This window comes from Micromys minutus (genome assembly GCF_963924665.1).
Source record: "Micromys minutus genome assembly, chromosome: 1".
NCBI lineage: Eukaryota > Metazoa > Chordata > Mammalia > Rodentia > Muridae > Micromys > Micromys minutus.
Window position 1 is genome coordinate 128,402,424 of NC_137969.1, and position 15,722 is coordinate 128,418,145.

Consider the following 15,722-nt stretch of genomic DNA (forward strand, 5'->3'; position numbering starts at 1 on the left):
TTTAGGAAACAGACAGACATTGGTTCTTGGTCATGGATATCTGCGGTTTTTACGGAAACCTTTTGAGGAATCGAGGTAACTCACCACAGTTCTGCTCGTCGCTTAGGTCCCCACAGTCATCATACCCATCACACACCAGGCTGCGGTGGAGGCACTTGCCGGTGCCACAGTGAAACAGATCCTCACTGCAGTCTGCAGACAAGGGAAGTTACAGATGTGTCATCAGAGCAGACACGCAGGGTATCTAACTGAGCGAAGGCCAGAGATGGGAGGGAAACCTGGTTGTTGACCTGACCCATGCCCTTTGTCCTGTAGTAAGGAGCTGGAGGAAGCACAGCAGCTGGTGGAGTCACCGAGAACCAGGACCAAGCCACGGGCTCCCAGGTCAAGTACTCACGTCTCTTTCTAAATGTTTTCATCTGATTTTTACTTTACGTTGCTTGAACTTTACTTTGGCAATCAAAGATGAGGGTGGGGAAAGACCTTACTATGACACCATAGTAAATGATGTAGTCTACATTTGAGTGGAATGGCTGGCTTTGATGGAAGGAATGTAGTTCTTCTCTATACACACCTCCTTTATAGGGAAAGTCAAGGCTGGTACAAAGGCAGTGGAGCCATAAGGCATCTATCTGCATTGTAGGGTTGACATTGCTTTCCCCAGAAATACCCTGGCCGCTGTCAGTGGGTACTTTGTACCACCCTCCTCAAATGAGTAAGCACGCTCCCAAGATCATGGAGGCAAAACGAGACTAGGTGACAGGTAAAACTTAGGAAGCTTATATTTAATATGGAAATAAAATGCATGCATAGGAAGGATTTCGTAAGTGAGAATTTCTGGAACAAAGCTGTGACTAGAAAGACTGGCTGGTTAGACTTCAAAGATGTGGGGATGTTGAATGTCAAAATCCCAGAGCCAGACCTTCTTGGGCTGTCCTTATCACCATTACTTGATACTTATTACCCTATTCTTCATCTAACTTAGCATCTCGGTGACCAGTAGGTAAATCTTTTGGAATGTTCAAATAGACTATTAGTTTCCACCAACCAAATGCTGTCAGTTAGCATCTAAGACCTGTAGCTGGAATTCCCCAGCTATTCTGTAACCCCTGTCTGATGTTTCTGTCAATGTATTTGAAGTGTTTTGACTTTTTTTTTTTTTTTTATTCTTTTGTTACAATAAAATTTCATGGAACTGCTACCATTTTGGAACTTCGGTAAAGCTGAATCTGTGTTTCTGGATATTTGGCTACAGAACAAACCATCTTTTGTGCTACTGTGAGATGTAAGCCGATTCTTTTGTTGATTCTTTATCAATATTAGGAACACAGATTTGCCCTTGGGTAGTTTAGATCTCTTATATTAGTTCTAACATCGAACTCTACAAGTCTCTAAATTGGTGTCTGAAACTGGAATAAAATAATAGTAAATAATGTTTTGGAGGACAGTTTAACAAATATGAAGTGTGAAAGATATCAAGCCAATTTAAAGAGGAAAAGGACACTTTTCAAACCCAGCACTGGAATATCAGATACCAATATAGAAATTATGAACTCTGACCCCCAGATCAAGACATATGTAAACATTAATTCAAAATAAATCACATACCTAAGGGAATGAGTAAATATTATAAAACTTCTAAAAGAAAACACAAAGGGAAAGTCTTTGTGAATTGGAGTAGACAAATAGTGCTCAGATATTAATAACTTATAATAAAGTATAAGATATTATAACTTATAATAAAATATAAGTTATTGAAAAAATAAAAAGACAAGCAAAATTGTAGAAAAGTAGCTGTAAACATATTTAGGTTTCACATCCAGCATGAATACACACACACATAGACACAGATACACTCATATACATACACACACGTACATGCACATACACACATACATACACTTAACAGTGTAATCTTATAGCTCAATTGAAGGTAAAAGACATGAATTAAAAGCTTTTTGGGGCCAATTAACTTAGTCATATATATCAGGTATTTGGTTTCTCTAATCTCTGGATAGTTTTCCACTGTAATCATAGTGGATACAATATAAACAAGTGGCTAAGTACATTAAAAGTGCCCAACATTCCTAGGTGTCAAAGAAAGGCAAATTGGGACCACAAAGGAGTCTGTTACACATTCAATGAGTAAATGCAAGCAGTGGTAAAAATTTTATAAAATAGAGACTCCCACACATTGTTGGAGAAGATATAGAAGGACTCCTTTATTGAATGAGTTTGGTACTTTCTTAGGAAGAAGCTGCAACCTTGTCATACAACTAATTCATGTTTTCTATTCATAAGATTTTGTCCAAGAGCATTAAACATGATTCATACAAAGACTTGCATGTGAATACTCGCAGCAGCCTTATTCATCATAGCCCAGAACTGGAAGAAATCCAGATGTTCACCAATTGATGAATGGGTAATAATGGATTACAATGGAACATGATCCAGAGATTAGAGAAACCAAATACCAGATATATATGACTGAGATGATCAACCTCATGATGTTATGCTTAGTGAAAGAAAACAGAATCAGAGTCTTTATACTATATGACAATCTACAGAATTTCTAGAAGACAGCACACTTATAAAGACAGATTCCAGAGCAGAGGTTTCCAGTGTCTAGAGGGTTAAAAGTGGGGATCGACAGAAGATGTGTGGGAGGGAAAATTAGAACTGAAGACGTTGATGACCGAATTGTGATGATGTTTTTGCAAATATGTAAATTCGCTAGAGTCTAGTGGGTAAAATTTACAGTATGTACATTATACCCCAAACAACCTCTGTGAAACACTTTTTCCATGTTTAATAACTGGGCTTCAGACATGTTATATTTTCCCTTACTAAAACTAAATTAAGTGTAAAAATAGGTTTTGATGGGAAGGCCATTTTCCCCCATTTAAAGTTAAAAATAATAGAACAAAATTAGGTGTCTTCAGGTTGTTGAGAAGGATCATCATCGGCGAACAGGATCTCAGAGGAGTGGATATGACAGTAAAGTTAGCATGTTTCAAGTAAAGGAAAGACAGAAACAGTGGAAGTGGTGAAAATGGGGGCTGATGAAGACTAGAGATTCAGTGCTCAACTCCCAAGTCCTCTGAACTCCGCATGCTTGCCTAGAGCCCTGTACCTCACACAGGATGTGGAGAGCATATTTTAGTATCACAGGCTAAGCTCAACAACAATTATTATTATCCAAAGTATTTGCCACCTGGTTTCCAACCTATCTCCAAGTTCTGGTGTTCTAAAGCCCAAGAGGATTACTGTAGTCTGTGAAAACCATAAAGGACACTGAAGAATAGGCATTATGAAATGATATCGAATAGAAACATTGATCATTATGTAGTACATTCGTTATTGAGTTAGCACACATACTCAAGAAGTATGTGCCCCTCCTATGTGAACAATATATACATATATATGTGTGTGTGTGTGTATGTATGTGCATATATATATATATATATATACATACTTTCATTTCTCCCAGCCTGAATAATTAATTTCCAAACAAGGATGGGACAAATAAAGGAAGATGCAAGAATTAAGAAGAGGTGCCAGTCTTCTGTGGACAGCCCTGCTTCATCCTGTGGGACAGAGGGCATCCTCTATCCACAATGTCCACTCTGCTGAGCGAGATATAGGACAGCTGAGCCCAAAAAGTTGCCTTTGATACCCATGGGGCATATTAAGGAGTGGCCTCTGAGATGCTTATAGTTCTTTGAAAATGTTTAAGGGGTCTTTTCATGTTTCTTTTGTTTTAATCAATTGTTCTTAAGGAAGTCTTGAGTTGATTTGGAAGAACACGCATTAGCCATGGAAACAGGCTTTTATGCTTTAACAATCAAGCATGCATCCCCCCCAGGGAGAAGAGGGGAAAACTGGAAATCATGAATAAAATTCCTTTCCAAATGTGTGTTTTTGTTTTTCTGATGGTAGCAAACATTAGGGAATCAAATACTTCATTTAGAATCTGACTGACCTAAGAGTACTCCAAAAATTTCCTGAAGCTTCTCAGTCCATAATCCATACTAAAGCAAATCCATACCATTCTGTGTCTGGTAATCCATACTAAAGCACCCTATCAGAGAGATTTTTTAAGATTAGCTTTGTGTTGGCTAACCTACTTCAGAAATGGAGAGAACATGGGTCTTTTTATTTTAGATTAGGATTTACATAGTTCCAAGTTCAGCTTCCATTGTTGGGACCTCCTGAGAGGTCCTTTTCAGAAGTTAGATACACTTAGAAATTAGCTACACTTAGAAAACTGCCTGTTACTTCCGTAGGGCACCAGGGATCAGTAAACACTCAAAACCTAAACCAACAGCACAGGCAGCCAGGAACCCAGAGCAAACAGCAAAGATCACAGTGGCTCCTTTTATTTGAGTAAATGTTTATTTGTGCTGAAAGGAGATTTGTCATCATAATTTGGGGCCAAGAAATCATAATTTTCAAAAGGTGCTTGGTACTATTTTCTTGCTTAATTCAAACATAATTTTTTCCTGGATTTAAGTTATGTGTTTTTATACTTCCAGCTCTTTTATTATTATTATTACTAACAGAGAACTTGGACAAATGTTTCTTCAGAAGTACTTTTGCGTAAATATTTACTTCAGGTCGGCATCTGATAAATACACTGTAGACCTTTGTCCCTCAGAATTTATCATTAAATTAAAGCTGAACACTAAGAAACAGAAAGCCTTTTGAACAAGGACTTCCTTTAGTTTGTCCAGTGCCCCCATCCATAAACACAAGCCCATTTGCCTCAATTCTAGAAGCAAGTGGGGAAGCTTAGTTTACATTCAGAGAATATTAGAGAGTAAAGGTTACTTCACACAATTGTCTCACTGTGAGATGACAGGTTACCATGGCACCGCCTGGTCCCTTAACAGACCTGTAAGAAGAGACAGGCTTTGGTGAATACCTGGATGTTTTTCTCCCACTGACTACCCTCTGGAGGAAGGTCTGGTAGGATGGCACTTCAGATGACGTAATTCACCATGGCTCAGAAATGGCTGGTTAGCAGTGGCCTCGACTGAAAACCACTAGACAAGAGTAGCATTTCCATCATGCTCTCAGATGTAGCAGTGATAATGTCTCCACATATTGCAAAATGTCACCTACAAGTTTGAGAATCATTATCCTAGCACATAAACATGGGCTATAGACCTGGCCCAAACCCCTCTTTCCCACTAGCCTCTCTCCATACCCTTGTTCAAAGTGATCCTGTTTTCTAAGTATAGAATTTATGTCACTCCATTTACACCATCTTGTTTGGGTTTTATGACACTTCTTATATTATTCTTTTCAAATAACATATTTGAAATGTCATATTGAGTACCTGATTGTACTGGTTGGTTGTATGTCAACTTGACACAAGCTGGAGTCATCACAGAGAAAAGAGCCTCTGTTGAGGAAATGCTTCCATGAGATCCAGCTGTAAGGCATTTTCTCAACTAGTGATCAAGGGAGGAAGGCCCAGCCCATTGTGGGTGGTACCATCCCTGGGCTGGTAGACCTGGGTTCTATAAGAAAGGAGGCTGAGCAATCCAGGGGAAGCAAGCCTGTAAATAACACCCCCTCATGGCCTTTGCATCAGCTCCTGCTTCCTAACCTGATTGGGTTTTATTTAGCCCTGACTTCCTTTGGGGATGAACAGCAATGTGGAAGTGTAAGCTGAATAAACCCTTTTCTCCCCAACTTGCTTCTTGGTCATGATGTTTTGCAGGAATAGAAACCCTGACTAAGACAAGTACCTAATTTAAGAGTCAATAATATGAAATAATTTAAGAGTCAATAATATGAAATAATTTAAGAGTAAATAATATGAAATAATTTAAGAGTCAATAATATGAAATAATTTAAGAGTCAATAATATGAAATGGGGACTTGTAGGAGGCAGGGTCATGACAGGGACAGAAGATGAGAGTAATTAGATTACATTTTATACATGAAAGAAATGTCAAAGGCAATTTAACTAACAAAAAAGGAGAAAGATTTAATAGACTCTGTGTTTATGTTGTTACTCCCCTGATTAGACTAAAAATAATTTATACCAAAAGTAATTAAAATATAACCCACTCATTGGGTTTCCACAAACCCATTGGATTTGTAGATCTCCTACTGGGTTCTCAGAGAGATGAAGTCTGAGAATCTGTAATCATTGGACTGTGTCAACCTTTTTCCAGAGCCACTATACGAAGGTATTATTATTATTATTATTTTTGCAAACATTTGAAGCTCTTTTGTTACTTGTCAAATGAGATACTTTGATTAATTAGAGGGAGATTACTAGCATTTACATGCATCCTTATTTTAGAGGAAATGATTTCTAGAAGAGAGGCAATGAGAGACATGGTGGTGGTGGGCACCCCACCATTACCTGCTTGTAATCTCCTTAGCCATCGTGAGGGGAGCCACTGTGCTACACTGCCCTCCTCGCTCTTCTTCCTCACCTCAGGCCCAGAAAGACACTAACAGTCAATCACATGCTGTCACCTCTAAGACAAAAAAAAAAAAAAAAAAAAACAATACCCAAACAAAGCACAACCCCCACCCCCAAGCCACCACCTAGAAATAAAATCCTTCCCCCCTTAAAACTGTTCCTCTAGGGTATTTGTCTCAGTCCTGAATTGCACATTAGAGGTGACAAAGACTAACCTAACTTTAGTGACAACCACCACTGTAGCTACAAACCTCAGTGTTCTTGGGGAGCTGTGCCATGCCTAGATAGGTTTAAGTCCAACAACTCAGTTCTATGGGTTTTATATCCAAAACTCAACTCTAGATAGTCTTATTTCTACTTTACTCATGAAGAAATGGAGGCAAAGAGAGATAGAGTTGTGTCCAAGTTTACAGAAACAGGAATTACCATAAGAATAGAAATATAGGAAACTGGACAGCCTGACTCAAGAACATACATACAGACATATTGTATATGGCGCTCCTTACAGTAGGTAATCACTGTTGTCAAAAAACAAATAGCCACAACAAAAACAAACAAAACCACATTCACCAGCTTTACCCAAAGTTCAGAGCAAATGGTTGCCAAAAGTATTTGGTTAATTTCATGTGCCAAAAAGTCACACACCGTGAATGAACCCAAATTCATCTGATCTTGGAAGCTAGCAGAATCAGGCCTGATTACGTTTTGGATTGGGAGAACTGTTTGAACCAAAGTATGTGAACTACTTTCTTTGAGATTTGTTTTTGTTTTTAGATTTGCTTCTCTTACTTTATGGGTTTGAGTGATCCGTTTACATGAATATCTTTGCACAACATGCATGTTTGGTCCTTAGGACTCAGAAAAGGGTATGAAATCCCCTGGAACCAACATGATGGGTGGTTGTAAGCCATGGCTATGGACACAGCCCACCTTTGACAGCAGAATAGAAAAAAAATTTTTTTAAAGTTTTCCTCATTTTTACAAAAGCCTTTCTGTTGTGAAACTAAGTTTGTTCCTAGAGGTTGGGAATAATTTTATTCAGTAAATCTTAGAGAACAGCTGACATATAAAACCAAAGTAGTTAGCAGAGAAGGAAAGCAGCAAGCAGTTGGGGGGGGTCTCACACTGATGTCATGATGGTCAGTCAGCACCCAGGGCATGCTAGAACAACCCGAACAAAACCTTTTCTAGTCATATGAGGCTATCATGTAATTCACCACATCTGAACTTGAGTGGATAAGGCCAATTCAGAAACAGCACATAAGACAGAGAACATATTAAATTTGGAACCTTTCACAGCAGACAGAAAAATCATAACTTTGATCACTGGTAAATATCTTCATTGCCCCAAGCCTCCACTGCCTTTGAACAAAGAAAGGGATACATAGTTCCTCCTGAGCTGACAGTTCAGCCAAATCCTCAAGGTGAACATTTCTAGCACAGCTGATGGACAATCCACCTGCTTCCATTGGTTGAACAATGCAAGAAAGTCCACAAAAAACCTAACTTGCCTTAAAAAGGAAAACAAGTACAAGGTAGGAGGATGGTTTAATGTCCTGTCTTTTTTGGCCATTGTGGTCTCTGTTCTATACTATAGGAGCTGGGTATTTTCTCCTGCTTCCCGCAGGGAATGTTCAGCCAACTTCTGTCCCCAGTCCCAAGAAGCTCAAGTTGAAATCCTGAACACGTCGAATGTTCAGGCTCAGGGGATGCCCTCCGATGGCCAGAAATATAAACAATAGCATGCCTCGTTTTATATGTTTCACTACGGGGTTTCCTAGAGACGTTTGCTAAGGGGTTGTATTTTCACAACGGGCCAGATCATGTCCTTTTGCGGTATGAATACAATGCCAACTAGTAGCCGTCTTCTCTAATAAACAGTCCCCAGGACACTGACATGCACCTTGCAGAACAGCAATACGTTCTCATTCAGTTGGTAAGATGGAAAATTGACTCCTTCAGATTATATCTCAAAGACTGTAGCGCAGAGCACTAATGCTATCGGCAATCGACGCTCAGCGCCAGAGAGAACACAATGAGGAAGCCAGTGCTAGCTGCATAGGGCCAAAGGCACGTGGTGACCCAGCATAACGCCCCAACACTGGCCACAGCTGGGGATAAATGGGAGATTCTGCTGCCTCCCCATAAAATGGACATAATCCAATTGAACCTTTCAGAATTCCTTCCTGCGGTCTTTTTGAATAGTATCTTCTGCTAATGTAACAGAGATAGTCCTCAATGTAACTGCATAGGCTAAAAAGACGTTTTACACGTAAATTTGCATGCATAGGCTTTCCTGAAGAGAAAATTCCATTGTGCAAAAAAAAAAAAAAAACCCAATATTTTACTAAAAATAAGTTTCCAAAATACATGTAGCATAACTTAAAATTTCTAGCAACTGATACGTAATACACAAAATAAATAAATGTATAAATAAATAAGGGTGAGAGTCCATAGGAGAAAAAGTTTTAAGACATACAGCGATAAACAGTATTGATTTAAACCGCAACATTTTTCAAATCTTTAATATATCAACATGTGTTGAAACTCTCTAAGAAGTTGACACAAAGCCTCTCTTAACCATTTATTTTTTTCACTCAGCTATTTTTTAAAAAAGCTTTTGTACTATGAAACCACAGTTTGGTGAACAGCTCTCTGATTCTACCATAAGCCACCCGCCCCAAATTCCAGCAAATGAGCATCCTGACCCTCCCCCACAGGGAGAAGTGTTGGTACCTGGTAAACAGGAGGCTCTCAACTGAGCCTGGATTCTCAACCTCTCACCAAGGCTGGGTGAGTCTCCCAGGAAGGAAACAGAGCTCTACCCCTGCTGACTGTGATTAATAATACATTGGTTAGGGCGGCCTGAGTAGCTCAGCTCTGCCTTGAGTACAGAACTTGTAGTGTAATGCTGGAGGTTAGCTTTTCCCTTCTGCCCAGTACGTGCAAAACAACCCGGAATCGGAATCGATACTGGACAAGCCACCGGCTCTATTCAGTCAAAATGGCCAAAGAAATCAAACCAAGCGGTAGAAGGGCGATTGTGTTGATTAGAGGGCTTAAAACTATCAGTACCACCATCTCTCCAGCTAAGGGGAAACCTAAACCAGCAAGAATCTTTGGCTCTCCTGAGCCACGAATGCTAAGAATCATTAATAAAAAAGGCTCTCCTGGTTTTTTTTTTTTTTTTTTTTTTTTCCCTCTGTAACTCCTTTAAACAATTGACTGTTATGAAGTTTTCAAAACAAAAACAAAATTTCTCACCCAAAGAAAATAAACTCAACCCCTCCTCCCAACGGTAGGACGCTCTACAGAAAAATTAGTTTACTCTCAGAGCTGTTCCGTTGGGCGTCTAGCCGCAGGAGTACTTCTAAACCCGAGCCCTTGAGCAAGGTGTAAACCGGCATGGTGGCTCTGGGGGAGACAAACCTATTGGCTCATTTAAGAGTCTGACAAATACAGGGTTGGATGCTTGCAGCCAACCATTGCCCTCAGCACTGGGTCCCTAGTGGAGAAGTTAGAAAAAGGATTGAAGGAGCTAAAGGGGTTTGCAACCCCATAGGTAGAACAACAAAATATCAACCAACCAGACCCACCAGAGCTTCCAGGGACTAAACTATCAACCAAAGAGTACATATGGAGGGACCCACGGCTCCAGCTGCATATGTAGCAGAGGATGGCCTTCTCAATGCGAGGAGAAGCCCTTGGTCCTGGGAAGGCTTGATGCCCCTGTGTAGGGGAATGAGTGGGTGGGTGGAGGAGCATGCTCATAGAAGCGGGGTGTGGGTGTGAGTAAGGGTGAGATAGAGGGTTTCAGGAGGGGAAACCGGGAAGGGTGATAACATCTGAAATGTAAATAAATAAAATATGCAATAAAAAACGGGGGGGGGGGGGGGGTGTGTGAGAAAACAATGGCCATCTACGGAAGACCCAGCTGGCCATCAGTGGCATAGGTGTCTGGGCTCGTCAGTAGAATCCCTTCCCACCCAGACAAGCCCCACAGGGCCTGACACCTACTGCAATGAGCCTCGTCGCTCCAGTCATCACAGTCATTGTAGCCATTACACTGCAGCTTCTTGGGGACGCAGAGCCCGCTGGTACACAGGAAGCTCTCACCCCCTCCACAGAGCGCTGGAAAAGAAAGGGGGCAGGGTCAGAACACGATTCTTTGTCCTTTTAAACTTAGGAGAGTCAGAAATATTAAAAAGTAACAATGAAAAGTTCCTTTGGGATTTGACAGATTTGCTTCCAGGTCCCCTCGTTGTCTTTTGTCACCATTTTTTCCTTTGAACTTCGGAATTATCCAGAAGTAACCCAAACAGTGCTTTGCTGGAGAGACAGCCAGGTTACAATTGACCAGCAGGCTCGCACAAGAGGTTTGCGTGTTCGCGGACAGTAGAGCACTCGGCTTGAGCCCCAACAACTGTACAGTTTATGGAAGATGGTTTTCTGAGCAATTGCGAACAATGTGAAAGTCGAGTGTTGTTGACTGAACAAACAGTTCCCTCTTAAAATGCTCCTGTGTGCCGGTCAGAGACGGTTCCCATCAAAACAGTCAGACAATTGACATGCTCTGGAAAATGGGAGCGGAGACCCCATGCCCTGCACTTGAAATATGTTTGCTTGCCTTAACAAAAGGCCAGTTAAAATGTAAGGATCCGTTTGGGTATAGGGAACCTGAAACCCTATTTATTAACTCGCAATGCTTTATCATTTTATCCCTGACAGTGAATAGTTACTTTTGACTACTTTTTGCTTTTATTATGATATTCTACTTTTCTTTTTTAAATTTTAACAACTCTTTGACTACTTGAAAATTACAATATATAACAAATTTAAGATAGAAAGTCAAGAATATTATCAAGAAAGGTCATTAATAAAAAGGAAACTTCCACAAAGCAGACATAAACAATCTTCCACGTGTACTTATGTGCATTGGGAACCATTTAAACTACAGAAACTTTGTCAAAAAATCTGACTTCTTGGACTTTGGGCAGAGGAAATTAATATTAATACAGACAAGTTTAACTTTAAGGCTATTCATACCATCCCTGTTTATGATGAGGAAACCATAAGGTAGCAATTATATAAAACACAGGGGCTGCCCAAATCAATTTGGTAACTTCATAGTAAAAAATACTCTTACTGTCACTGAAAATGCACAGGAAATCTCAGCATCCTGGGGACAGTTCAAGATACTTCAAGTGAACAACAATTGATATAAAAAGCATATTCTAACTCATCGCAGACCACGGTCAACTACTGTAATTATCCTTAGTAAAAAGGCTAAGGGCAATTTTTACTTTGTTTTACTCTGAACTTTACAAATGCAGTGATCATGTATATTTCCTTAGTCATAGGAAAATGCTGTCTTTGGGAGGGGATGGTACAGTTTTAGAATAGTAGAAAATAAAGTCATCAAAGCTACCATGCAGCCCTGTCACAGGAATGGTTGCCTGCTCATGGTCTCCTGAAGTATGCATTCCTTCATCTTGTGACCCTTGAACCCTTAATAATGGGAACCAAGAACTGGGTAACTCTTTGATATAAAAATGGAAATGAAGAAAAGCACAGAGCAAGAGCCACGGGTAGGGAATGCTGTCTGTCACGGTTCTAGATTAGTATTTGATGGGAAAAGCCACATCTCCAACAAGGCCATACATCATCACAAAGCCTGAAAGAAATAAGTAATGCTATATCAATGATCCCCCTCCCTGTGCCCAAAGCTCTCCTGAAAATCAGTGTTTTGATTTGCTGGAAACCATGTCCTGGAAGATCAGGTAATCTCAAAATACCAATAATAAAAATACGGTTTCCATTGCATCTTATAGGTTCCGAATCAAGGTAATTAATTACATAGTGAATCTCAACTGCCAAAGTACTCGCTATGTCTGATGTGTGCAATGTAGGAGAATTTAACACATGTCTGAATACCTGTAACTACAAGTACAGATTCCTAATGGGCACACAGAAAACCAGAAATAAAATGAAACAAGGCACTAAGGGTTTACCAACTGGTCTATGCCGCATCTTCCTCCGGAGGTGAGAGAAAACTGTCAAGTGGTGTTTATCCTGCTGTGAGATTGGTTCCCTTCTGTACAAACCGTGATGTGCAAAAGATCATGTCTGCCTTTCCGTGGCCACCTCAGGGAGCACTGTATTTCCACCTATGGCTCTGAGGAGTCCTCAAGAAACAGAGCTGAAAACTCAGCGTGAAATAGCTCCTGACTTCCAGAGCACTTCTTAAGACCTCATGTAAATACGACTTTAGTTGAAGCCATTACTTGGATGTGGTCATCTCAAATCTAGATGAGATTTAAATCTTAGCACTGCTGGTGTTGCCTTGTTTCTGACCTCTCTTGTCATGGCCGATTCAGCAGAAGGCAACTTCTGGGTGGCACCACATTCGAAGGGGGTGGGCCAGTGTCCATTTCCTCTCATGTGTGGCTTATACGATTTATGTTAATACATAGAGTAATGTATGTGTATCTGATATAAAAGCAAAGGCAGGTTTGTCTAGGGAGCAGAGGTATGTAACAGGATGGGGAGGTGCAGAGGAGAAAGAGAGAAGGCAGGAAAGAATACGCACAAAGCACATTGTATACCTGCATAAACATGCCCTTATGAAACACAGCATTGTGTACAATGGACGCAGGAAAAGAAAAACAGAAAAAGAAAGTTCAAAGTCTTGTCATCAGTATCCAAAATTACAGTATAAAGAATCTTTTCTGTTTGACTCTTGTAAGTAGAATTTGCCATTTTCTTGCATAAGCTTTTGAATTTACAAAAAAAAAAAAAAAAAAAAAAAAAAAAAAGCTATAAACATCAACTCCAAGCTTCTAAAATTCGAGGCAGACATTCTCGATCTGCTATCCTTGGGAGGGGGAAATGCTCATTTACAGAGTGGAGAACCAGACCACTAAGAGGTTAAGACAGCAATGGCCCAAAGCTACGATGCTAATAAGAGGTTAAAAAAAAGTCAGTCCAGAATCTTGAGGTACAGATTGCAACCCAGTCCTCCACATTCCCCCTGTTCTGCTAGTGACCTTTTCATGCTGTGAGCTGAGTCTGATTTCAGGGTACTGGGTCTGAGCCAAAGTTCAAATTGTCTTTCTTTCTCTCTGTAAACAAAAGACAGATGTCTGTTCTCCAGGTGAATGAAATCCAGATGAAGTGGCGTTTTACATCAGCACTGGCCTTTTGGAAGACATCCTAAGAGAGTACTTATCAAGTTTCTGCAGGAGTTTTACCGTAAATTTCACTGTCTTCTACTAATTGTCTTTTCGTAGCCTTTGAGTTATCACTCAGAGGATAAAGAGAGATCCTGAGGAGAAGGCATGCTGCACCATCTTGACTCTCCATAATTCTACAAGAAATGTGCTGAACTTAAATTAAAATCAATAACCAACAGATCAATATAAAAGCCATTAATCAATTGAGATGAGATTTACAGAGTGCCTCCCTAACCTATCCCTATAGACACCTCAGTAAGAAAACAAAGCCACCCTCTTAATCAAGAATGGTCATCATCTGATTGAAGGTGTCTCACCAACATTGCTGAATTCTTTTTTATTTTTGAGACAATGAACACTCTGCAAGAACAGCAGTACTCAGTCATGTCCTATGAGATGCCACTTTCCAAGTCTAGGTAGGGTGGGGTTGATTATAAATCTCCTGGGCTTCAGACTGCCATGGCCTTGGGAGAGTTGGCATTTCTCAATAGAGTTTTGATGAGTTCCTGAAACAACAGTTCACAATACAATGTTCATTGGAAATTTCAACTGCTTCCATCCTTCTTTGCTTCTCTCTTGTGTTTCAGAGCAACACTGAGGAGCCACCATGCGGTTGCTGGGAATTGAACTCAGGACCTCTGGAAGAGCGGTCAAGTGCTTCTAACTACTGAACCCTATCAGAACAGCATTTATATTGGCAAATGCTCTCTGGCCCCAGGGATTAACTTCTAGAGTCTTGGAAATTCCTGACCAACTACTAACTGTGAGGGAGCCCCCATCTACCCTTCTTTTGAGCTTGCTCAAAGTCTGAAGCTCAGCCTCAATTCCACTTCTAGAGAGCACATTCCAACTGGGTCTGTGCAAAGCAAGAGAGCCTGTCAGGGCTACACTCTATACCCAGCTTGGTGAGGATCTCCCCCACTCTTCCTTCCAGAGGTCACTTAAGAGCTTGATATAGAACTGGCCAAATTTGCCTGTGGCTGACCCAATCATTCCTGGGGAGAGTGTTGGATCTTGATGAGTGAAACACAGACCTCAACTTTGGGATGAAAAATCAGGGAAAAGAAAGTCCATGGGTCTGATCTAATAACCAAACTTGGTCTCTGCACTTAACCTCTATGGAGGGTCCATCATAATACCTTAGGCTTTCGTTTGTTAAATGTTAAAATGTTATGGGTAGGAGTTGGAGTCGGGAGGCTCTGACTATGGAAGGGGTGAGACTCCCCAAGAGGAAAGATGTTGCTGAAGAAGAGAGGTGTTGCACAGTTGAGCGTCCGTCTTTGGATAGAGACTAGCCCCAGATCAGCAACGAAGAAGCAAGTAGAGACCGCAGTGAGAACTTTGATAAAAGATTGAGGCCAAAGCGGGACAGCAGTGTGGGAAAACAGGCAGATGGAGGGCAGCTAAGAAAAAAAGCACAACTTTGCCGCAGAAGAAAGCAAGTGAATGTTATGGTAAATGAGCACAAAATCAATGTTTAAGATTAAATATTTTACTGTGTTTGAATTATCGTGTTCTGTAGAAGAAGCAGAAAAGACTAAATATTGCCCGCCTACTGGCCAACTAAATAATGGCCATTCACCAAGATAAAGAGAGAGACAAAGACTATATACATATAAAATCTAACCACAGAGACTAAATCTTTCTACCTTTCTAATCCACCACAAAAATTAGGATTCCTCAGATATAACTATCTACTGAGCTAAGAAATCTTTCTCATTTTCATTTTGAATATCCTTTTTTCTTTCTGTATTAACCTTTTTTTTTCTTTGTATTGGGGTTTCTTTGGAAACTGGGTCTCAGTATAGATCCCAGGCTGGCTGGGAGCTCCTGATCTCACTTCCTGTGCCTGGAATGTATCTGGGTTTACGCATGTTGAAGACATCTTTGACACAGTGCTCTGTGCCCATCACTTCCAAGAGTGATGACGTCCAGGCCCATTGAGGCAGACTCAGCAAAGTCAAGCTAACCCAGACAGCAACAAAACCCATGCTTTGTTACAACACACACAATCTACAGCTCAAAGTTTTGTCCATTATCTCTGG

The 15,722-nt window shown here is 40.4% G+C and overlaps 1 protein-coding gene across 2 annotated transcripts in view; it reads right to left on the minus strand.

The window, feature by feature from the left end:
- Positions 1-15,722, minus strand: part of CORIN (corin, serine peptidase) — a gene marked incomplete at both ends in the record, with an annotated part of 183,377 nt that overhangs the window by 55,193 nt on the left and 112,462 nt on the right. For both annotated transcript variants that reach the window (XM_080912225.1, XM_080912224.1), the window contains 2 exons: positions 85-192; positions 10,463-10,576. In XM_080912225.1, coding sequence (XP_080768351.1) covers positions 85-192; positions 10,463-10,576 — 222 coding nt within the window. The remainder of the gene's footprint in view (positions 1-84; positions 193-10,462; positions 10,577-15,722) is intronic.